This window comes from Peromyscus leucopus, chromosome X (assembly GCF_004664715.2).
Source record: "Peromyscus leucopus breed LL Stock chromosome X, UCI_PerLeu_2.1, whole genome shotgun sequence".
Taxonomy (NCBI): domain Eukaryota; kingdom Metazoa; phylum Chordata; class Mammalia; order Rodentia; family Cricetidae; genus Peromyscus; species Peromyscus leucopus.
Genome location: NC_051083.1, coordinates 33,897,268 through 33,912,091, shown reverse-complemented (window position 1 = coordinate 33,912,091; position 14,824 = coordinate 33,897,268). Strand labels below are relative to the sequence as shown.

At 36.7% G+C, this 14,824-nt stretch overlaps 1 protein-coding gene across 1 annotated transcript in view; it reads left to right on the top strand.

The window, feature by feature from the left end:
- Map3k15 (mitogen-activated protein kinase kinase kinase 15) overlaps window positions 1-14,824 on the top strand; it is a 128,680-nt gene that overhangs the window by 85,652 nt on the left and 28,204 nt on the right. The window contains exons 10-14 of the mRNA XM_028873253.2: window positions 1,281-1,431; window positions 2,991-3,098; window positions 7,086-7,135; window positions 9,324-9,419; window positions 13,289-13,376. Of these exons, the coding sequence (XP_028729086.2) occupies window positions 1,281-1,431; window positions 2,991-3,098; window positions 7,086-7,135; window positions 9,324-9,419; window positions 13,289-13,376 (493 nt within the window). The remainder of the gene's footprint in view (window positions 1-1,280; window positions 1,432-2,990; window positions 3,099-7,085; window positions 7,136-9,323; window positions 9,420-13,288; window positions 13,377-14,824) is intronic.

Genomic DNA, 14,824 nt, shown 5'->3' with positions numbered 1-14,824 from the left:
CTAGTATATGACAGCAGGTATGAAGTGTTGCCAGCCAGGAAAGCTCAGTAAGCCTTGATGAGCAGCTTTTTTAAATTAACGTGAATTATGTCGGCACAAAGTGTTCATGTGGCTGCTCTTAATATCAGTCTTCAGCTTCTCCAGAGGTCAAACTGATATGGTGCATGGACAAAGGCTTCCACCATGAGTCATATTGTTAGTGCAAACTGTCTAGCATGGCCAAAGGTGCCTGGAAAACACATCCTTAGCAGACAGGATATTCCAGAGCTTAGAGCAGTTTTAGTATCTAGACAAGGGCCAGACCTATATGTGGAATGTGTCACTTTTGGATGGCTAAGGCCTGGTAAGTGCCCAAACAGGTCAGCCAGAGTCTTAACTGGTCTACTTTTCTAGATTACTCTATACTTTATCCTCAAAGAACCAAATAATACAATGATGCTTTCATATTAACCATCCCTATTTAGTACCAGAGAGCTTGTAACCACCATTGCCTGACAACTACATTTCCAAATATTCAGTTTGCTTGAAGACAGCAAAGTATAGGCAGAATCAAGGCTTCCTGGCATGAAAGTCTACCTGGCCAGATTATTTTGTTTAAGTAAAAGACAAGTTTTAGATAAGCAGTTGCTGGAATTGAGGGAGAGGATGGGGACAGGAAGGAAGTAATTGTTACTATAGGACAGCAACATGAGGTGGTGGCTCATAGTGATAGGCATGAGCTCCACTTTGACCGTATCAATGGCAGAATTTGATTGTGATACTATACTATGATTTTGATTGTGACACTTATGCTATGGATTTGCCAGTAGAGCATACTCAATCAAGGTTTTGGTATACTATTTCTAAAATACCTTAAAACAGATAGGTTACCTAGATTTTTAAAAGAAGGGGTTTGACATATTGGAATTTTTTAATTGCTTTTTCTGTTAAACTAATTGATTTGTTTTCTAAAACAGTTATCCTGTGCTTTCCACTACAATTAGATGTCATACTGATGCTTGGTCTTAGCCAATAGGCCAAAAAATGTTGGACAGTATGTACTAAAATTGAGGTGTTAGAAAAAGCTGTCTTTTAGAATTTTGTTGGACTGAGTTTGCCTATTGTTTTATTTCTTATGATTAGTTATGTGGTTGCTCAGTGACTTTATGAAGAGTTCATGACAAATGCAAATTGAAGTACATAAGGCTTTGTTTTGGGAACTTCTTTGAAAGGGATTAGAATTGATTTCAGTTTCTTTAGGAATCTAATTTATGAGGTTTGTGATTTTTTTTCTCCCCCAGGTACCTGCGGTCATTAGTTCAGAACTTGCTGTTAATTCAGCGCTTCAAGAAACCCATTACAGAACATTCACCCAGGCAGGAACGGCTTAACTTCTGGCTAGATATAATTTTTGAAGCAACAAATGAAGTTACTAATGGACTCAGATTTCCAGTAAGATATGCTAAATGGGGTTTGCTGGGATCAAACCTAAGAACTGGCACATGCTAGACAAATATTCTACAACTGAGCAATACCACTAGTCCCAATCTTATAAGATAGACCAAAGAGACTGGGGATTCATGCTATGTAATTGTTAAAAACTCTAAAAAGGAAGAAAACTGCAAGTTATAATATTTGGATAATAGTCCTCTGTGGAATCAGCAAATGATAAGTTATTCTCTGGGAAAAAGTTGCCCATGTGTCTCAAATAGTGGCTCTCAACTGAATGTAATTTTGTTTCACTCAAGGACATTTGGCAGAATTTGGAGACATTTTTGGTTGTTAGAACCAAATGTAAGGGGTGATGCTACTGACAATAAGGTGTAAGGACTAGGGGGTCTGCTACATGTCCCCCAATAATTAGAACAGCACCCTTACACACACACACACACACACACACACACACACACAGAGAGAGAGAGAGAGAGAGAGAGAGAGAGAGAGAGAGAGAGAGAGAGAGAGAGAGAGAGAGAGAAATTATTTGATTCAAAAATAGTAAGACAAAAATGAAGAGATCTTGTTCTAAAACATGTTGTACAAGGAATTTCAAACTGTCTTTTCCAAAACTTTGGTTTGCCTCCGGTGCTACTAATTAATATTTAAAACCTTGTTGAAAAAGCAGAATTGCTTTTGGCTTTTAATTTAGTTTTGTTTCAGTTTTATGGGCATCTCATAAATTTTTATAAGTAAGATAATCTAAGTATTCTGGAAATTGAAATTTAATAATTGTATTTCATATTTATGCCATGATACTTTGTGAATATGGGTGATTTTAAAAAGAATTTCATTACTCAAAAAATGCAGTTATTGAAAGTGATTGTAATTATTTTGTTTCTGGGTAATACATTTTAAAATGTTGTTTTAATTTTAAATGTTTCAAATTGGATAGGTACGAATCAGTAAGAAAGCACACACCTGTGTAAGCTGTGCTTAAGTTTATCTTACTAAATGTGTTGTTGCTCTGTTTGGGAGATTTGCTTTCTCGTCCTCTCCCTCCACCTACTTCTACATGCTCTTTCTTTCCCTTCTCTTTCTTCCTTGTTGCCTCACGTATTCTTAACCAATTAACTAGTGTTACTTGGAAACAGCACTCACTTCTCATTTACCTGCATATGTACATACTTGGTACTTGCTGGCTGCCCTGTCTGTCTACTTCCTTATTTCTCTCAAAAACAGTAACTTAATTCCTTCTTCTGTTACCTTCTCAAGCAGGCCTCCCTGTAGGATGAGGCATAACTTCCCCGCTTCTGACATACTCTTTTTGAAGTGTTGTGTGCCACTGGATTGGATAGCCTTGTGGTTCGCTGTTCTGGGTGCCCTCATTGAAACAGAGCCCTCATGCAGCCAGAGATGCATGAGGATTATGTGCCATGCTATAGGCCTGGCTCCTAGAGCCATGCTTGGCATAGTTGCTCCTTTGTATTTGTTGAGTACAAATTCTTCCACTTCCTCACTGGCAGAGTCACCTGTTGTAGATTGCTGTGTTTTGTAAAACTCTGCTCTTATTTTAGGTTCTGGTAATAGAGCCAACCAAAGTCTACCAGCCTTCTTATGTCTCTATCAACAATGAAGCTGAGGAAAGAACTGTTTCTTTATGGCATGTCTCACCCACAGAAATGGTAAGGGGAAAAATCATTAATAGCCCTTCCTTCCATATGATTGAATCAATAAATTGATCTTCAAATAGGACAGTATATGTGGTAGTGTTAGAAATAATAGGCACCCATGCTTAACTTGTAAATTATGAGATTGTGTATGAAACTATAATCACAGATGAAAGAAATCTATTTTGTGTATGTAGGCATGGAGAGCGTGTGTGTGTGTGTGTGTGTGTGTGTGTGTGTGTGTGTGTGTGTGTGTTTATGTATAATAAATATAAAACAAATACAATTTTGGTTTCTTTTTTCAAAAGTTGGATCATAAGGGCCAGGTGGTGGTGGCGCACTTCTTTAATCCCAGCACTCAGGAAGCAGAAGCAGGCAGATCTCTGTGAGTTCAAGGCCAGCCTGGTCTACAGAGCTAGTTGTAGGACAGCCAGGACTGTTACACAGAGAAACCCTGTCCTAAAACAAAAAAAAATTAGACTTTAAGGAAGTAGATACTGAATATATAAAGTTCCTTCATATTTCTCAAACCTTGTCCCAATTTCCACCTCCATCTCTAGTGATTTGGTGAATATCCCTGTATCCTTCCCCCAAATTCACTTGTATATGCATAATATATACACACATATTCCCTATTTTATACACACAGACATTTTACATTATGGTCTGAACATACAATATATATTTAAATTCAAAAAATTTGTATTTATTTGTGTGTGTACACATATGTGCATATGTCATAACTGGCATTTCATGGTCAAAATAACTTTCAAGATGTGGTTCTCTCCTACTTTGAGATTTGAGGATTGAATTTAGGTCATCAGGTTTGTGCAGCAAGTGCTTTTACATTGGCCTAACATATATTTTGTTTTACTTTTGAAACTTGTTTTTAAAGATTTCTATACATCATGGGCAGTTTTTCACAAAACACACACCCAACTACCTGATTTTTAAAATGCCATATTCCTTGTGTTTTCATAATGTATGGTGTGTTTCTTGGTCTAAATTAACCTACTTTATTTCACTATTCTCATTGATACCTAGTAAGATTCTTCCATTTTTCACCCTTGCCAGTGATCTTAGAGATGGGTGCCCTTGACTTAAGTATGTTTATAACTTTGATAACTGCTATCAAACTTATATTCATACTAACAATTATAATTGCCCATTATAGAGATTACAGAATGCTGAGCTGGGACTTCAGGTTTATGGTAATAGAAGTATCTTCATCTGTTTATGTAAAGTATTCCATTGGGTTTTTTCTTTCATAAATTCTGCATTAATGAAGCACAGTACCTGTGACAAGTACATTAGATAGGTTTATTTGCTGTGTGTGTGTTTCCATGGAGTATGGGGAGACTTCTACCATTACCTGAGCAAAGGAAGATTATTTTTCTCCCTGTTAGCAAAAATGAGAACGATTATGATGTCAGGTAAAAATACACATTATCTTCACAAATAAAACACAGCATTGTAAAGTAAACAGAGGCTCAAGTTTAAATTAGAAATGCCTTAGCAAATATAGTCAAATCTCAAGTGAAGGCCAGTAATCTTGTCTAATGTTTAACTCTGGAGTAATCTTCTTGTTGAAAATACAGTTAAAAAAACAATCATTAATGATGATGAGCTGCCATGATGTGCTTGTATTTTTCCTGCACTATGTATATTAAATAACATGAATGCAAAAGAGAGAAATTATACATATGTGTGTATGTATGTATATGATTTATGTATGTATGTGCTTGTACACATATAGATATTTCTCATTTGAAAAGTACACACGTTTTATTTAATTTGCCTCCTCTTTGTTCTTCTAAAATCTTGTCATTGAAGTACAGGTGGCACCCCCTCATCTGAAATAGTCCAAAATCTGAAGTTCTTCAACTGCTGCTAGTCACAGAGCTTTAGATTTTGTAACATTTCAGAATTCAGATATTTAGATCAGAGATGCTCAACTATTAAAGTCTATGGATATATTGCAGAATCTGAAACATTTCTGAACCCCAATGTTACAGACTGGGGAAAGTCTATCTGTATTATATATACATGAAAACATGTTCAAATCCTAAATGTATGTATGATTTAAAAGGTGAACACACTTCAGAAGTCAGCATAAATCAAGGAGTGAACATCAGTGAACCCTGTCCCATTTCCCTTTAGGCAGACTTCTGAGAGCCGTTTCCATGTCTTCAAGATAGAAGTTCCTGTTCCATTCACTAAATCTCCTATCAGTGTGGTAGGAACTTCAAAGTTCAGATCTCTAGTCTCGCAATTTCATTGATAGAAATGTGAAATACCTCATATTTTGACAGATGGTTGTAGAAAAACCTAATGCTATTAAAGCAAAATGGCTTTGATGTTATGGAATTCTACCAATGTGGCCGCCTTCATTTGAATCCTGGAATGGTTGCTGGCTCTTAAGTGAAATTTCCTTTGGTGCATGTATCTCACTAATTGTTAATATCTTAATTTTTTCTTAGTAAGAAATGGAAAAGAACTAGTCTCACAAAGAAAGTTTTCCTTGACAATAAAATGTTTTGTTAAGTTCTTACACTTGTCAGAGGAAATGTCAGAGAGATAGAAATTTTATGTGCATTCATTACAATTTTGAAAATCTGCAGATTGTGAAAAGCAAGAATGAGTTGCCTAGAGTGAGATGACACTTTTTTTCACAGTTGTATTTTTCCTGGTGGCATATGTATGGATGATGGGAAGAGAACACTCATATGCATGCATACAACTTCATGTAATGTCACTGCAAAATGAGATTAAATTCCTGGGTTATTAAGAATTCAAACTCATTGGAAGTATGAGGCAGTAGTGTGCTGGGAAATACTAACAACCAACTGCCTTGGAGTTCAGGCTGAGTTGTGGAGTTTGATTATTTCTGTGGTATATTTAATCTCAAAGACCAATTTTCAACAACCTTAGGAAATCCAAGTGAATTTTCCTATTTAAAATTATTTTCTACAATTATATGTTGGTGGTGCAGTCTTTGGCTTTTCTGAAACTGTGTTTTAGATGTTCTTTCTAAGGCTTAACTTTATGCAACTTTTAAGAGCAAGAAATGGTGGTGGAGGGAAGCGATGGTTGTTTTGAAAGTTGAATCTTGGTATATAGTGAAACCCATTAGTTTTCTTGCCATACTCTTAAAACAGCCCCCAATTTTAATATTTTAACATGATAAAATTTTGTATATGCCTCATGCCATATCCAGGTTAATAGAAGACCTCATACCATCTTGGAATAGCTAGATAAAAAGAAGATAGAAGATTGCAGTAGGGGCTTGGGGGATGCTCTGTTTGTTTTTATAAGAAGGAAATATGCTTGTTATTAGGGAAATTATTTTTCATTTACTTTTTGGATATAGGCTCTCACCCTGTAGCCTTGGGTGGCCTGCAATTTACAATGTAGACCAGGCCAGTCTTGAATTTGTGGCAATCTTTTGCCTCCTTAGTGCTGGGATTACAGGCTTGTGCCCCTCTTTCAGCTTTCATAGAGGTCTGTATGGGTTTCTCATACCCCATTGGTAAGGACTCTGTTATATGGCCTCATCTAACTACAAGAGAGACTGAAATTTGGGTTAGCTCTGTGTGCAGGGAGAAAGCAAAATGAAGACAAATGAGTTTTGTCAGTCTTACTTCAACAAATATTTTTATAAGCCATTCAACTGAGATGGGCTGTCTTAAGGCTGTTTCAGAGTTTGCTTACTGTGTTGACAGAAGATGAAAGACTACTCAATGTGTGTTTTTGTGTAGGTAGTGTATCTATCTCAAGCTATGTATTTCAAATTTATATTGCTTACTCGTTTTAAACTGGATCAAAGACACAAATTTTCATATCTCAGAATATGTTATGTGATCCAAGTTATTCTAAGTATATGGCTCTAACCCTTAATCACTGTTGAAAACAAACAAACAAAATAATTAACTATAGGATGAAACCAAAAATGATACTTTATTGAGAAAAATTAAGCTATTAACTTGTCTTTGATACTTGCAGAAACAAATCCATGAGTGGAATTTTACACCCTCTTCTATTAAGGGAATAAGGTAAGAGCACAAGAGAAAATGTAACTGCTCTCCATTTAAATGCAAATATTATTGGTGTTTAATGTATTTGATGATTCCACATATTTGTAAGATGTGATGTCTTTATTTTTATTTTTAACAGAACTAACAGACTATTTTCTTTATTGTTGCCCTATATGAAGTTCATAGTGTGATGCTAGAAGGGCCTCCTGACTTGTAATATGGTAACTTTTCTCATCCAGTAGAAGAAATGATTGGCTATCAAACTTTAAAGAGAAGTTCTGTCTCTTGGCTGAACAAAGAATATCTTTTTTTTTTTTTTTTGGTTTTTCGAGACAGGGTTTCTCTGTGTAGCTTTGCGCCTTTCCTGGAGCTCACTTGGTAGCCCAGGCTGGCCTTGAACTCACCGAGATCCGCCTGGCTCTGCCTCCCGAGTGCTGGGACTAAACAAAGAATATCTTTTTAGAGCCAAATGTTCAAGTGCTCACCACCATCATCCCCTAAGGGCTGAAGTTAGAAGTTACTTGCATCTAGTACTTGAGTAGGGCCTCCTGGACAGAGCTCTGGAGGCAAGGGTACTATTAACAGGGACACAGATGATATATTCCAAGAAGTATGCAACTTGCTTTTGGATTAGGAATGGCAAGCTTTCATGGCTTACCACGAGTCAGAGTAACATACCTCAGCTGCCCTCTTCAACATGCCAGGATGTCCAAAAGTGGGAGTTGCTGTGAAGTAGATGTGAGTTCTCTCTTTGATATGTGACATTGTAAAGTCACTTGGCCTCTGTAGGTTTCTGTTTTTTCTGTTTTAATCAAATCAGGAGCTTAGACTAGAGTTTTCTGTCCTTATTCTAAATATAAAACAACTCAGAAACCACTAAATTAATCCCTAATTACCTTCACACCCAGCATGATCTTGTCCTGAACATATCAGTGATTAAATAAAATAATGGTGTACTTGGATAATATTGCCTAGAAACCACAAAATAGTGCAAAAGACATTTTCAAGACTGCCTTACGTGAAACAATGTTGTACAAAAAGTTGTAGTCATGGCCTTCTGATTTATATATCTTCAAGGAGATACCTCTAGCTGCCAATTCAGCAGGGGTTTACAGAGGGCTGTGACTCAGACTTCAGGACTAGCATAACATGACAGGCAGATCCATTTCGAGACAGAGGTAGGAGAAGTGCCTTGGTAGTTATTTTTTTATAGATAAGTTTTTCAGAACTGGCTCATTTAGAACCTAGATTTAATTTGTTTTAAATCACCCTGAGCTGTTGCTGTTTTAATACATTTTTTGTGTGTCATCTATAGCATTAAGAATAATTTAATAAATGTTTGATTTATTGGGAGGCCAAAGCAGGAGAATCATGAGTTGGAAGTCCAGCTGAAGCTATATAGCAAGCTCAGCACCACCCTGAGCTGTACAGCAATTCCTTGTCTCAAAATGAAGAAAAAAACAGGTTCTGGATCAAAAGAAATGGCAAACAAGGGGCCAGATTTGTAGCTTCATTTGTTTAAAGAGCTAATTGTATAGATGGTAAACTAGCCTGATTTCTCTGTAGTACCACCTGGCAGAATGAGGGTCATTTCACATTGACCCCATATGAGTGAACTTTCTAACAGCAAAATCTATAAGTAGATAGAGTGTGATGACTTTCATTTACTGGATGCGTTTAAGCAAACTGAATATTGCTTATTTGAAGCCCTGTAAGTTAAGTCCAGACATTGGGTGGAAATAGATTAGAAAATAAAATAAATTAGACCCATGTTGGATGGATCACAATCACCAGCTCTGTAACTCTAGCTCTGAAGGATCTCATAGCCTTTTCTGGTCTCTGCAGAACCTACACAGACAGGCACATACAATTATGCATAATTTTAAAATAAAATTAATGATTAATAATATCAGGGACTTATAAAATGAAAGAAAATCTAAGGTAATTTTTTTTAGATTTTTTTCCAAATTAAAAAAGCATCATAATGTGTGTGTATAGGCATTCTCTTTGTTGTTGTTATTGTTTGTTTGTTGTTTTGAGACATGGTCTGTCTGTGTAGCACTGGCTGTCCTGGAACTTGCTCTGTAGACCAGGCTGGCCTCAAATTCAAGGATCCACCTGACTTTGCTTCCCAGTGCTGGGATTAAAAGCGTGTGCCACCACATCCAGCTTTGTATAAGTATTCTTATGTTTTGAAATTTTACAGCCTATCCAAATTTGATGAACGGTGCTGTTTTCTTTATGTCCATGATAATTCTGATGACTTTCAAATCTACTTTTCCACTGAAGAACAGTGTAATAGGTGAGTTATAGCTAATTTACATATGTGCAACAAATTTATGACAGATGATCTTAAAGGATCTTTATTATAAAATGTTTATTAACTTTCTTGAAATTTTAATTCATAGACAATTGTTTTTACAGCATTGAGATAGAACCCAGATACATTGTAATCATGCAAAGTATATAAGCTAATGGTTTTAATGAAGTTCCAGGCTTTTACAACCATCACAATGTAATTTGATAATATTTTCATTATTTCTAAAGAAACCCAGTAGCAGTTAATATTCACTTACCAGTTTCTCCTATCTTCACCCTTTATAACTTCAGCCCTATACAATACCAACCTACTTTCTATGAATTTGTCAATTTTGGATATTTGTGTTCATGTTGTGGCATAATGTGTGGCCTTTCATGCCTGGCCTCTCAGCATCGAGTTTTCCATGGCATACCAGTATCAATACTTTGATGCCTTGAGGGACTGAGTAGCAGTACTCCCTTGTATATCTAATGGTGCATTTTATTTGTCTGCTTATCAGTTGCTGGTCATGTGGGATGCTTCTATCTTTTGAGTTATTGTGAATTTTGCTTCTGTGTGCATCCATATGCAAGTTTTGTGAGAACACAAACTTGTAGATTTTTGGCATCAAAATACTGAATTTTAAGGTAACTTTTTTCCCACTTTACATTCCCATTAGCAATATGTGAAGGTTCCAATTTCTTTACCTCCCTGCCCCTTCATTGTTTGTTCTTTTAGTTCTAGCTATTATGATCGATGTACGTTTGAATTGCATTGTGTATTTGGATTGCATTTCCATAATGACAAATGATTCTAGGCATCTTTTCATGTGTGGATTGGACACTTTTGTATTCTCTTTAAAGAAATGTGTGTTCAACTCCTTTGCCCAACTAAAACAATGTTGAAAGCTGTAGCAAGGTGTCAATAAAGTAGTAAGAATTTCCAAATATGCTTTACCTAGAATTCCTCAATGCTACCCTTTTGCTACAGTCATGTTACCTTGTTTCTATATGCATATGCTTGTTTTCTCTAAAATAATGAAGAGTAAGCCATAGAAATAATGCTGCACTGCCTCTAAATATTCCAGTATATTTTCTAAAAACAAGGAATCTTCTTCACTTACATACTTACTATAGTTACACAATTAGGAATTAAGATGGTCATGGGATTATAATCTAGTACAAAATTTTATTTATTTTCCTCCTAATGCTTTTTATAGCAAAACCAAGGTATTTTACCTTTGGTTTGCAGTCCAATCTAGAATCATGTGCTTCATTTAGTTTCCAACTCTGCATTATAGCCTTCTCTCATTTTGAAGATTTAATACTTTCAAAGAGCACAAGCATTATATGTTATCTGGTGCTTTAATTTAGGTTTTGTTTGCTGTTTCCTCATAATTATATGTGTATTATATATTTGGGGTAGGAATAGCACAAAAAAGATACTGTGTATTACTTAGTGCCTCATATTAGAGGATGCTCAGTGTCTTCGTGTTTCTGTTTCTATGAAGAGACACCATGACCACAGCAACTCTTACAAAGAAAAACATTTAATTGAGGTGGTGGCTTACAGTTTCAGAGGTTCAGTCCATTATCATTGTGGTGGAACATGACAGTATGAAGGCAGAAATGGTGCTGGAGAGGTAGCTGAGAGTTCTACATCTTGCAGACAATAGGAAATGGTCTGTCTCACTGGGCGTGACTTGAGTATATCTGATACCTCAAAGCCCGCCTCCACAGTGACACACTTCCTCCAACAAGATCACGCCTACTCCAGTAAGGCTACCTCTTCTAATAGTGCTACTCCCTTTAGGGGCATTTTCTTTCAAGCCATCACACTTAATAGTTTTGTGTTATTCCTGGTAATGTTAACTTGAATCAGCTAGTGAAAGTGATGTTTGTCCAATTTTAGTTGGGCTATTTATTTGCCTTTTTATTATGGGTTACTTATATATTCTCCATACATACCCAGATGCACTTTGCTAAGACTTTCTTCCATTCTTTGGTTGTCTTTTAATGTCACTGATAGTATCACATATAACACAAACATTTTTTATTAAAGAATTTTTTATTCATTTTACATACTAATCACAGATCCCCCTCTCCTCCCTCCTCCCACCCTTTCTACCTCCCCCCAACCCACTCCCCCATTCCCTCTTCCAACAAGGCAGTAGAGACAGGTCCAAGCCCCTAACCCCTGCATCAATTCTGTGCAAGGTGTCCCACCATAGGTAGTAGGCTCCAAAAAGCCAGCTCATGCACCAGGAATGGATCCTGATCCTACTTCCAGGGGGTCCCTTAAGCAGACAAAGCTACACAACTGTTTTGCCTATACAGAGGGCCTAGACCAGTCCTGTGGAGGCTCCACAGCTGTTGGTCTAAAGTTCATGAGTTCCCACTAGTTTGGTTTGGTAGCACAAACATTTTTAATTATTAGGTTTATCCATTTTTTCTTGTCATTTGAGTTTTGTTTATACTTAAAAGTTTTAGGGGCTGGAGATGGCTCAGCACTTAAGAGTACTTGCAGAGAACCCACAACAAGCAGCTCATAATCACCTGTAACTCCAGATCTTAGGGATCCATTGCCCTCTTCTGGCCTCCATGATCACTTCACACACGCGGTATATGTACTGATTAGGAGGCACACAAACACACATAAATAAAAACTTAATTTAAATAAAAAATTCTTTGCCTAATTGGAGGTTCTGTATAGTTCTTCTTTTTCTTATATAAATTTAATAGGCTTGGCTGTCATATTTAGATCTCTGGTTCATTTTCATTCCTTTGACTTATTTACTTATTGTTCAGGGGTGCAAGGGGCTCATGTGAAGGTGAGAGGACAACTTGCTACAATAGGCTTTCTCCTTCCACCATATGGATCCCAGAGATTAAACTTAGGTCTTCAGGTCTGGCAGCAAGTGACTTTCCCACTGAATATGTCACTATCCCTTTAATTAATATACTATAAGATAGGAGTATATCTGAACTTTTGTAGGAGGTATTTGATTGTCCCAATACCATTTGTTGAAAAGAATGTTCTTTTCTCCATCAAATATTCTTGGTACTTTCAGAAAATGAGTTGACCCTCTAAATTTATAGAACTTGCTTCTGAACTTCTATTCCATTGATCTACATATCTATCCTAACTGGATATAGCCTATTCTTATTTTATGTGCATCTGTGTTTTATCTACTTGTATGTCTGTATGAACTGGAATTCCAGACAGTTGTGAGCTGCCATGTGGGTGCTGGGAATTGAAACCAGGTCCCCTGGAAGAGCAGCCAGTGATCTTAGCCACTGAGCCATCTTGCCAGCCCCGATAATCTTTTTTCTATCCCTCCCTGTCCTCTGCTGTCCTCTACCTTTGGTAATTATCACTCTATTCTGACCTGAAATCAGTCTGTCAAAGAAACAGCTGTACTCCTAAGTTTATCTCAGCACTTAATGGCCAAAAAATGGAAACAGTCTAAGTGTCCATCAGCTGATATATGGACAAAGAAATGTGGTACCTATACACAAAATATAGTTAACTCTAGTCTATGGATAGAACCTACAAAAAAGTCTTCAGTTTACTAGAAGAGAAACTATTCTTCTGTTTTACATATGTGCTGCATTTAAGAGAGGTACTTTGGAATCAGGTAACGAACTAGTTGATAGAAGTACTTCATGTAGAGGACTTAGGCATCATGTATGTTTTGAACTAGATTAGGGAATCACTAAAGTCCCACGTCAAATCAAGAGTAGAATGATTGTTCTACAATTTGTAGAAGTTTCTTTTATGTTTAGGTACAATATAATACAATAAGGTTAAGTTAAACATAAGGGGAAAGAGTGATCCTGATGGGTGGTATTCGGTGGCATTTGCTCTTCTAGATTTTGCTCTTTGGTCAAAGAGATGCTAAACAATGGAGTGGGCAATACAGTGGAGCTGGAGGGAGAGGCAGATGCAGACACCTTAGAGGTAAGTCACAGAAAATCCAGAACTAGGAAACTATCCTTTAATATACCTTTGGTGCTTGAAGAAAAAGTCCCAATTTTCATGTGAATCCTCTATTGAATATAGTTAAAGATACCTTTGAACCAGCCAGACATCATTGTCGATGGGTCTCCGAAATTAAGTTTAAAGTGTCTTTGTAGAAGAATCTTATGATCGTGGGATCCTGTCAGAATATTTAAGAAAAATGGATTACATTAAAGTTTTCTTTTTCTAAGTTAATAGTACTTATGAGACTCCAAGAGAAATAGCTGACAAGTTGAAAACAGATTTTTGCCTAAATAGACTTTAGTTATATCCATTTGCACATGGTATATTAAATATATCAAAGTTTAAATCACTTTAAGGAAAGTGACATTATCATAAACTCATTTGGACAGCACAGTTGTCTACACTGAGTATATCACTTATTTGTGTTTTAATCTTGCAGTCATTCAGATTTGCCACTAATTCAAGTTCTCTCAGTAATTACAATTTCTTGAGATTTTATTATATTTTTGAAGTTATAATGAAATTAATTCCTTAAGATTTTCTTCAGAAAGTATCAAGAGGGTTCATTTTAGTAATTGGTTAAGGTACAAGAATTCTTAGTTTACAATCAAAGTGATTCCCTTTAAAGGCAACAGACGTGGGAAAGAGAGAAAGCTGTGACATAAGTCTGACATTGGAGACCCTTTAGTCATCTTCATTGTGTATTCATTGTCATGAGCATCTTAGGAGGGGTGTAGGAAGGAGCACACACATCATTCGTTGTATAAATTGCTCTGGGGTAAGTAGAAACAGTAGAGACATGCCAAACCCCAGAAATATTCATTGCTTTCTCTCTGTTCTACATGAGGGTTGCTTAGACATTGTCACCTTTGTTTTAATCATTACCACGAATACATTTGAATGCAACTGCATGTTGTTATTTTCAATTTACTATGTATGTGCATGCTATGTGTGGAGGTCAAAGAATTAACTCTGGAGTTGATTCTCTCCCTTCCTTCTTTCTATGGATTTGGGGGGAGGGGCGGGGTTGAACTCTAGTCACCAGGCTTGCATGGTAAACACCAATACCCACTGAGCCATCTCACTGGCCTGGTTTTTGCTTTTTAAGACAGCTTTTTCTCTGTAGTCCAGGCTAACCCTGAGCTCTCATGAACTTGTCTTAGCCTCCTGAGTGCTGGAATTATAGGCATGTGCTACCTCATCCAGCAGGGTCACAACACGTTTTGATGATAGGGCAGGTGAAACAGACTAGCAATCCTAATTGTAAAATGCATTTGCAACATGTGTTAGAACTATATGACTGAAAGGGGGTCATCCCAACATGTGTATACGATATTAAGATGTTAACTTTTACTGACTTTTAATTCTTTCCCGGGCTATTGAAAGAGTTTTGTTTCCTGACAAGTTGATAAGCGATCATGCAG